Source organism: Macrobrachium nipponense, chromosome 45, assembly GCF_015104395.2.
Source record: "Macrobrachium nipponense isolate FS-2020 chromosome 45, ASM1510439v2, whole genome shotgun sequence".
NCBI lineage: Eukaryota > Metazoa > Arthropoda > Malacostraca > Decapoda > Palaemonidae > Macrobrachium > Macrobrachium nipponense.
The window spans coordinates 15,492,805-15,503,504 of NC_061105.1; the positions used below are offsets into that span (position 1 = coordinate 15,492,805).

General features: G+C 41.3%; 1 protein-coding gene across 4 annotated transcripts in view; it reads right to left on the minus strand.

Annotated features, from left to right (window-relative positions):
- LOC135214397 (condensin-2 complex subunit G2-like) overlaps window positions 1–10,700 on the minus strand; it is a 98,264-nt gene that overhangs the window by 45,501 nt on the left and 42,063 nt on the right. For all 4 annotated transcript variants that reach the window (XM_064248659.1, XM_064248660.1, XM_064248662.1 and 1 more), the window contains exons 2-6: window positions 10,606–10,693; window positions 8,977–9,291; window positions 8,560–8,674; window positions 2,023–2,183; window positions 824–1,108 (exon numbers count right to left, since the gene is read on the minus strand). In XM_064248659.1, the coding sequence (XP_064104729.1) occupies window positions 824–1,108; window positions 2,023–2,183; window positions 8,560–8,674; window positions 8,977–9,291; window positions 10,606–10,693 (964 nt within the window). The remainder of the gene's footprint in view (window positions 1–823; window positions 1,109–2,022; window positions 2,184–8,559; window positions 8,675–8,976; window positions 9,292–10,605; window positions 10,694–10,700) is intronic.

The window sequence follows — 10,700 nt, forward strand, 5'->3', positions numbered from 1 at the left end:
AAATTCTCACATTCAATGCATCTATTCTCTCAAGTACACACATTCTCCCTACATTTCTTACAAACGGTATGAGGGTCGACCGAAGCTTTCGGCAGAGTCTTACCTTACACCCCTCTTTTACACACTCTAAACATACTTCCCGAGTCAGACATCTTAAAGAACAATCCAAAGCGAATGCCAAGCTAACGTTTCCGAGTACAATACCAAAATCCAAGATCAGTCAGCAACGAGAATGAAAATTCTAGCAGGGAACCACCAACAATGTTGCCGGTTCGGCTGGCAGAGAAAATCTGGCCCAATTGGGAACGGTTCCTAGCGCTAGCGCCACGGTAACGGGGTGGTGGTTGCCTGAACTACTAATAGGTTACTAGCGATTGCCGCGAGTTTTGAAAATTTCTGCCAGGTGGAACAGAGAATATAGCTATATATATACCTGCCAGGTAAGTGTCATACATTAAATTGCAGAATTAGCTGATAGTAATAATTATTATACTGTATATGTGAAGAGTACTATAGTACTGTAGACTAGGCTACCATATACGTATACAGCATACCATAGTGTATGCTAGGCTAACTCTTGTCAGTGTTATTCAATTTCTCTTTGTACTGAATTATCATGAGTCAATTAGTTGATATTCAATAATTACCATACCGTACATGTATAGTTTACTGAGTAGTGTAGACTAGGCTATATTTGAGATATGAATTTTTCACCAAATAATTTTTTTTTTTTTTAACCTTACCCCATCTTAAGTAGGAGAATACCTGTATGTATACATTCCAGCTACAAAACCAATGTTGTACTACAGCTCTATAACCTCACCTGCTGGACATCTCCAGTACTCTTTTTCCAAGCCCTGAAGTAAATTTCCCCATACTTTGCACTCTGATCTCTGGTGCACTCGGGAAGCACTGCTTTGACACTGCGGTGGAGGCGAGTTACAAGCATCTGCCTTGTGAACAGCTCACAGAGCCACCGGCACCCTTCCTCGAAGCTCAAGAAACGTGGGCTGGCAACACAAGCCCCGAGCAGGTCCACCAGGGGCTCATCAAACTCCACTACATCAAGAGCTCCTCGAAGACCACAGACAGCCGCAACATTTTTTCTCTGTGTAATAGTTTAGAAATTTATTTAGTAGGACATTTTTTCTGTGTAATAGTTCAGAAAATAATTTATTAACCAGTGAATGTAAATAAATTTTTTTTTTAAATACATTAAAATTGTTTCAAACGATTTTTCTCTTATGCTTTCTTTCATCGCATCTCAGGTGAGTAAGACATTTCTAAACTTTAATGTTACTGAAACAAAATAACAAAACTGATGGACTTCACATCATACAAGTTGGGGAATCCCCTCCCAACCCCAACATCTGCTGATTCATTGTGCACCAAATGAAAATCCCTACTACTTCTAAAATAAATGCTTATTATTCGTAAAAAACATTATAACTATTGTTTGTTTATAAAAATAATCACAGCAATAAGCAGGACAACAATGGTTTATCTTTATACAATGCACAGGCCAGTCATATGAGGTGAAAGTCAGCTCAGTGGTCTGGTTAAACTACTTTGATAATAACAATACACACTGTGCATCACCACAGAGAGAGAGAGAGAGAGAGAGAGAGAGAGAGAGAGACTACTTTGATAATAACAATACACAATGTGCATCACACAAGAGAGAGAGAGAGAGAGAGAGACGAGAGAGATGAGAGAGATGAGACGAGAGAGAGAGAGAGAGAGAGAGAGAGAGAGAGAGAGAGAGAGAGAATCTATTACCTTTTTTAATTTACTTTCATTCAAACTCACTAACTTGATTATCTGCTCTCCTGATGAGTAAAAATGGTTACAAAATACACACTGAAATTCCAATTTCTTACAAAGGCTATTTTGCAATGTTCATTTCTACTTCATATGCTATAATATTCTTCAGTGACCAAGGAAAAAAAAAATCAGATAAAGGCATTCCATACTTATTCAATAAAAAGAACAAAAGATTCCGTAATGAATGACACCACTAACCTTTCCTGATTTTGCTATAGCCATCTGGATTAAAATAGGAAGTACATTGGTGATGAGGCAGTCTCTCTCGTCAAGTTCTTGATGCCACCATGTTTCACACAGAGTCACAATTTCCTCCTGTAGCTGTCCCTCTAACACACTCACCATTCCATGTAACAGAACTAGAAAAATGATATTGTTATAATACAATAAAGTTTCATACATACTTACCTGGCAGATATATACATAGCTAAGACTCCGTCGTCCCCGACAGAAATTCAAATTTCGCGGCACACGCTGCAGGTAGGTCAGGTGATCTACCGTCCTGCCTTGGGTGGCAGGATTAGGAACCATTCCCGTTTTCTATTCATATTTTTTTTCTTCCACCTGTCTCCTGCGGGGAGGCTGGGTGGGCCATGGGCCATTAACGTATATATCTGCCAGGTAAGTATGTATGAAACTTTATTGTATTATAACAATATCATTTTCATACAATCAACTTACCTGTCAGATACATACATAGCTGATTGACACCCTTTGGTGGAGGGTAAGAGACAGCTAACATGGAATAGACAGGTAAACAACATATGTTGTAGGTATAAAAAACCTTGGTTCCTATCTGATAGGTGGTAGACTTCGTGGCTGTTGCCCGGTAGTCTGCATCACCTCAAGACTTTAGCGAGATATGTGATATATGGCTAAGAGTTCTTGTGGGTCTGCCGATGGGGTATGAACCGCTTACTCGGCAGAGCCTGAAAGGACTTTGTCAATGGGTACTGGACCACTTCTATAACAATACACCTTATGAAGGAGCGCAACACCGATACCGATCACCTGATCCTAACACGAGGGTTCGCGCTCAAATTGAAAAGTTATCCCCACACTCCTTTCAAAAACCCCAATAATTTCACTAAGTTAAAAAACTTTAACTCAAAGTTAAGGATCAGTGTCGGCTCCTTATCCCAGTAACGTATCCGCAGAAACGTATAAACCAACGAGAAGGATCTCTCGTAGGTTAACTTGACATCCTTTGTGTAATGAGAAGTCAACACAGAGTTGCCTCTACCGTACAACACAGCTAATATGTCTTATATGACATATTGTTATGTAAAGAACAAGAATTTGCAAAAGCGCGCACTTCCTGCGCTTTTAATTCTCAGCTGTTTGAAGGAATCAAGTCACTTATGAAGTGCTTAGGAGATCTCCATGTTTCAAAGAAGACCAGGGCTTTCTTGAAATGGATCTCTCCCGACTGAAGCCTGAAGCCTGGCAGGAACCTCGCGCCTGGCTGGTGCTTCGCTCTTGGTTGGCGCCTAGCGCTTGTCTGGTACCTTTCGCTTGACTGGCGCCTCGCATCTGGTTGACGCCTCGCGCCTTAGCTGGAGATTCGCGCCTAGAGCCTGGCTGGCACCTCGCGCCTGGCTGGCGTCTCGCGCCAGGTTGGCGCTTTGTGCCTGCCTGGCACCTCGCGCCTGGCTGGCGCCTTGCGCCTGCCTGGAGCTTCGCGGCTGGCTGGCACCTCGCGCCTGCCTGGCGCCTCGCTCCTGCCTGGCGCCTCGCTCCTGCCTGGCGCCTCGCGCTTACCTGCCGCCTCGCGCCTGGTTGGCTACTCCCCACTTGCCGGAGCTTCGAGCTTGGTAGAGTCTCGAGGATGTCTGGCAATGTCCACATCGGACACTCTCATCTGTCCTATATGTTCGCATCTAGCGCATCTGTGTCAGGTTGTAGGCCCGGTCTTTCTCCTCATCAGACAATGACAGTGTTCTTGGGGCTGTCTGCCTCTGGCGTTTTTTACGCCTGTTTTAGCATAAGGCTCCCTGGTTGGCGCTACATTGTCCGAAAGTCCTGAACATCCACAATAGTAAATCACAAGACTGGAGAAGGGTGGAAGAAATTCTTCCACTTTGAGCTTTAGCCTCTCCGGCAAGGGGAGGCGATTGTAGTCCGCTACATCCAGTATACGATAGGATATCTAACAGTATGAGAGATAAGTCTTCCTTCGAGGAGGATCCTTCTTGAGTACTTCCCTTGCTCACGAGATCTCTTCTTACCTGTTGAAGGGGCTTCTCGTTGCAGAATCTTCCCTATCCTTGTCCGAAGGAAGGGAAGAAGCTTGGAAGTCGAAGGAGACTCCGAGCTGAAATTGGGAGTACTCCTGATTTCTAGCTCCTTATTGTATCCCTCTGAACACCTTCTGGGAAGCATTTCGAGCCGTCATCGCATTCCAAAGACTCTGTAGGCAAACGTTTTAACCATTCTACTGTAGATGAAAACGTAAGTACCCTGCCTGGACAACAAAACCTCTATCTGAAAACATTGAATCAGGAATAGGGGGTTTTAGTTCTTTTGCCAGACATACTATGCTGGCAAGAACCCATTGCCTAATCTCCATAGAATCTGATGCGAGATTCCAATGATCGTTTAGGACCAAGAGAAACAAAGAATTCCCTCATAAAAATTTCTCAAAGAAGTTTGATGAGGAGCAGTTCCATCTTGTCGGAACATAGAATCTGTGGCCACAAAAAAGATCCCATTAGAAGTACATGATATCCTACTCTTGTCATATTGAGGTATCGTATAAGATCCCGAAGATCTTAATCCTCTGCTATCTCCAATCCCTTTATAGAGACAGAGTATAGCCTTTTACTGTGTTCTTTGATAACAGATATATACAAAGGTGATTCTTCCCTCTGAAAGGGAAGAAAAAACCGCTATGTGGTTCACAGAGGTCTCGGAAGAGGACAGTTTCCTCATTCCCTCTAGCACAATCTGCAGCAATTCTATATCTTGTCCATGACTATTGTCATTTACCTTGAAAAATCCTCTCATTCATGTCCACTTCTGGTCAGTCTGCACGCAGACAGACTCAGAGTGGAGAGGTTGTTAAGGTCCATTATAATAGATGCTGATAGAATATTCAGACTGTCTTGGAAAAGACTTCCAAAACATGCTGTGAGAAGAACGTGACCTCTGTGAATCCAACCTCTCTAAGGCCAAAATGAGGCATAAAATATTATCTTCTCTTTCTTTGACGCCCTTTATCTTAAATTCTGCAAATAATTTATATTTAGGGGAAAAAAGACTTAAGTTTATTCCCCTTTCTAAAAAAAAAAATAAAGATGGCGTATATTGCTACCTCTCTTGGTTCGAGGAAAAGGAAGCAGTCTATAGGAAGCCTGTTCGTCTTCTACCTTACTGAGAGATCTATGAAGAAGACTTTCCGCAAGTTCTCACAACTCTTTCCAATAAATGTTAAACATGTTAACAGTTATTATCGTCGATCGAGAAGGATCTCTTTGTTAACGCGAATAGGAGCGAAAAAAGAGATTCTCGATGCTCTTTGCGATATGAGAGAGTCGTGGAATTGGCCTAAGTGATTAAATGGGTAACGAAATCAGGAACGAATCTTGCCGTTACCGAGCCTGTTGTCCGAGAGGCTACTGGACTCTTAGGTTAATAACTCGTTAAAACGAGAAAATCTTGGATGGTGCTCTTGGCTCACTGCGCCAGGCTGGCACTTCTGGAGCATTGTGCCAGGTTGGCACTTAATGCGCCAGGCTGGCGCTTCCTTTTAATTCTTTTTATGTTATGTGCCAGAACACCTGTGCCCCAAAGAGAATGTTTCCCATCCGACTCATCCATCTTCTTCTGAGCAGGTACTCTAATAAGCTATGCTTTCGTAAGCCTGAGAGCATTATATAATATAATGTTCTGCTGCGATAGAATCCTTTAATAATGTTACCTACGGTAAACAGCATTGAAAGATGGTACTATCTCTCTTATTGAAAGCTTCTTAGCAAAAGGCATACAATATTTTATTTATGTTAGCTTAACTATCCCCTCAATCCGAGGTTAAGACCGCGATTGTAGGGGAGAGATACGGATAGTTATTCCATCCCGCAGGAGAGAGAGATACACCCGACCGCTCATGACTGACACCTACATGGTACTGACAGTAACTGGCGTACTGCGTTGGTATCAGGCTCTCAGCGAAAGCAGTCCCCGTTAGCCGTCTGGCCTTACTCTTCCAGAGTTGCCAGCTACTCCATTTAATAAAGGGTTTACGGAAGGAAGTAGATATTTCCTATCCGCCATCATACCCAAACGTCGATGAGATTCTTATTAAGAAAAACTCCCAAAGCTCTTGCCTCCTCAAAACGAGGGAAGAGCATGGATGAAGGAGAGAGTCCGCATTGAGAGGAACTGCCTAACACAGGAGTCTTCTGAATAATGAAAAGGGGCTTCTCTTAGTATCAGAATCCTTCTGACAAAAGCAACGGCCGCCTGTGCGACATCTTGCACATTTGCCAGGGGAAAGTTGCTCAAGTTAAAAAACTCAAAGAGGAGTCTCGCGACTGACCTCTCTCTCAAATGAAGATTTTGGAATCTTCTGACGCCTGGCGTCTGGATAGTTCCGCACGCTAGAAAGGAGACTCGCTCCTGGAACGTTCCGCTTGCGTGGAAGGTCCCGTGCGCCCTGATAGATCCGAGCGCCTCTAGTCTTGTTATACGAGCCTCTTGCCAGTAAGCGTTCAATGGAAGCATCCTTCTGATTGCCACTCTACTATAAGGCTCCTCAGTCTAGCCGTCTGTTTTCTCTTTGAAGGCGCCTTGGCCCAAGAAAAAAGTTCTTGAACGCGGCTCGCGCTCAGTTGCTGGAACGCGGCTCGCGTTTATCTGTATGAACGAGGCTCGCGCTAGTCTGTTGGAACGCGGCTCGCTGCTGGCTGTTGGAACGTTCGCTAGCTTGCTGGCTGGCTCTCAGCCTCTCGCTCAGTGAGTCAGTGTTCTCTTAGTTTTCAGAGAACGAGCCAGATCGTCCGAACTCCAAACATGTACATTCTTCGTCTTTTCGGATGTAAGATGAAGAAACGGAAGAAGAGACGCACTTTTTAAAGGATGCCTTTCCAATGGCTATCCCTGGCAGTCTGGGACGTTTTACAGATCCTGCCGAGGGAACGCCCGATCGGTGGGGATTCTCCATAACCTCCGTAAGGCTTTCGACTTTCATTCTCCTCTGGGCTTGTGAGTTTGGAAGAGGTCTAGGCCTGAGAGCGAGACACAGCCGATCAGACGCACCCTCTACTAATTAGGACGCCATTCCAAATGCGAAACTGGCAGTCTGGGACGTGCTACAGATACTGCCGAGGGGACGCCTGATCGGTGGGGATTCTCCATAACCTCCGTAAGGCTTTCGACTTTCCTTCTCCTCTGGGTATGTGAGCTTGGAAGAGGTCTAGGCCTGGGAGCGAAACACAGCCGATCAGAACGCACCCTCCACTGCACTAACACTAAAATAACTTCTTACCTTTCAATAGCTCGTATTTTGAGCTACATTCCTTTGTCTTCAAATTGCAATATGAATTTGAAGATTCTGTGAAGTAAGAAGGAGATGAGGATACAAAACTACTAGTATTGTTAATGCTCTAACTGCTCGTTAGTACGAGAGCTATAAAAACTTCTAAAGGAAGCGTAACTATTCTATTCCTTACTTCCTTAAGAAGGAAGTTAGCTCAATCAATTCTAACATTTACTACACGTTATTATGAATAAATATTAAAATTTTCCTTCTTGCAAACTATGTGAGTGTCTACCGAAAAGTTCGGTAGTTACACGTAAACAATTCTTCGAAATTTACGAAGCCAAAGTTATTAAAACAAATTAATATGCGTATGCCGAACCAAAGATCCAGTACTTCCCTGCAAAAGATAGCCCAGAAGATCGATGGCGATGAAATCCAAAAATCAAGTCAGGAGGAACTGCAAACGTTGTTTACATTCCAAGCGACAGAAAAAATATGAATAGAAAACGGGAATGGTTCCTAATCCTGCCACCCAGGGCAGGACGGTAGATCACCTGACCTACCTGCAGCGTGTGCCGCGAAATTTGAATTTCTGTCGGGGACGACGGAGTCTTAGCTATGTATATATCTGACAGGTAAGTTGATTGTATGAAAATAGACAAAATAAATATACAAGTTCAATCAGGCAATGAAAGCATTTACATTAGGTTGTAAATGCTTTTTCAAGGGTATTCCAAAGTGGAAAACTCCTGTAACAGAAAGGAATCTATGGAATTCTTACTCTTCTGGGTAATGGGAGTAGAATTAGATTAAGTGGCACCAAATTATTCTATTACAGGCAGTCCCCGGTTATCGGGGTTTTTTTTTTTTTTTTTTTTTTTTTTTTTTTTTTTTTTTTTTTTTTTTTTTTTTTTGCTGATAAGTGAAAACCGCCATTAACAGAAACTCAGTGATTTATGGCGCAAAGTTTTGGTTAATGGCACCTCCATTAGGTATGTTATGGTGCCATAAGTCTGAGTCTGTTATCAGTACCTTATGGCACCGATAATGAAACTTGGTCCATTATGGCGCCATAAATCGTTGATTTTATGGCACTAGACAAGCACCATGAAACCGGGGACTGCCTACAGTACTTATGTTTTAAATATTCTGGCACGGGAAAATCTTCATTACATATACATATATAGAAAGAACAGATTACAAAATCGATAGTTATAAAATATTTCAAAATGCAAATACTAAATGTTTCTACTTACCAGCAAGTTCTAAAAGTTTCTCTGGTATAAAAGTGCCAAATCCTTTGATAGTGCTGATATGTAAGGTTGCAAACTGCACAACTCCCAACAAGATACTCTCATTGTAGATCTCTCCCTAGGTATAAAAAAGTTCACAGACCATGAGGAATAACTACAAGAAAATTTGTGAAATAAATCTTATCTTGTACAAATACAAACAATATGTTCTGCTTACAAATTATTCATCATGAAACTGGGTTAGCCAGGAACTGAGTCATCCATAAACAAGAACCTCTCAAGTTAAATTCAGGCAAATACAGAATCAATTAATGATAAGGAACAAAAGGAAAATGGCAGTTGTTCCCAGTAAAACCAGAGGTTATTATTAATGGAATAGTTTAAGGTGAAATGTAATCCTTTATATGTAGATATAATTACCTGAGGAGGCTGAACATCATTCTCTCCACTTCCAACAGATGGCTGTTCCGTGTTCCCAGTTTGACCTTCACTGCCTTCACTCTCCACAACCTCCATCTGGTTGAGTTCTTCCTGAACCTCTGTAGGTTCATTTGACTGACGGGTTTCCGAAGGTTCTTTTGCAAAATTATTTACTTCATCATTTTCACTACCACCTACAAGTTTATTTAACTGGTCGGTGGCCCATGAATGAAGTTCAGTCCAAACTTTGTCTAACTGGCTTTGACTCAGCTCAGTCAAGACTTCTCCTAAATCAACCATACTGCGTTTATCATTCTGAGAGGGGGGAAAAAATGTCATGAAGTTTAAGAAATACTACTGGGGTAAGTCTTAGTTCTTGAGGCTTGGAAAAAATGCAGTGCAAATGTTGCACTACATAAATTGTGCCTCATCCTATTTCGCCCATACGCAAATTCTTATAACTAAAACATACTCATCGGAAATTTAAAATTAAACATGTATTATTCTAGAGTATCTCCAGTATCTTAACACCTAATCTTAAACATTCTCCCCTAGATATTAAAAGTACATTCACTATACGTCTGCCCAAGATACAATTAGAAGTTCCTTAACATAACTAATGTTTATTTTATTTTGAACTTGTACAAGCAAACAAACAGTAAGAACATTAATTCTTGCTCTTTGAGTACCACCTGCAAGCATTAAAACTCAAGAGAATCATAAAACTAGAAAATGGCAGAAAAGAATACCTAAGAAATTTCAAGTTATATATAAAATCCCTAGGCAGGATCTGTGGAAAATAATCTAGTCATATGCAATGGAGCAAAGTATAATGCACTAAATACACTCTAATGACTCTTGAAAATTTAAATATTCATATAAAAAATCAGTAACAATTTTCTTGCATAGCTGAAGTACAGACACCCAGTTACCGATGAAGTTTTTAAATTCCCATAGAAGTTCAAACATTGCCATGAAACATTTGTATACTGCAGTATCTCTAAAAGAAACTCAGCTTGTATAGGATAGATTTCCCAGGCCTCTGACAGCTGGGGGTATAACCATTCTGGCGTATGTTACTAAATACATACACCATAAACAAAGCAATACAGGCAAACCCAACATTTTATAAAATTTCAAGATCACTAGTTAAAAAATAAAACCTACAATCCCATTAATTTTAAAGCACCAAATCAAAAGGAAACAAAAAGTGTGAGTACTGTATAGTTTACGATGGTTCCGGCTTACAATGCTCCAAAGTTACGATGCTTTTGAAATATACGTATTAATCAGAGATTATTTCCTGGTTTATGACTAAGTTCTGAGGTTATAATGCTTATGATGCCGATCCGACGGAAGAAGTATGACTCCAATAAGGCAAAATAATGAAAATTTGTAGGTTTTCTAATGGAAAAATAAAAATGCAGTTTACAGTTTTAAATACACCCAAAGCATTAAAAGTAACGCTTTCTTAGTTTTTGATGATCTTTCAGTTTACGACACAATGCAAGAACAGAACCCCCTTTGTTAACAGGGGACTGCCTGTATATGACATATCTTTGGGTAACGTTATAGACTGTAAGCAAAACAATTGTACTACAGAATAATTAATAATAATAAAAAACTCACATGCTGACTAAGAAGATCCAAGAAGGCAGAATGACTGCTTTCATCAACTGCTGTAAGTAGTAGTTGTTTTGCCATCCTTGGGGCATTCCTGTAAG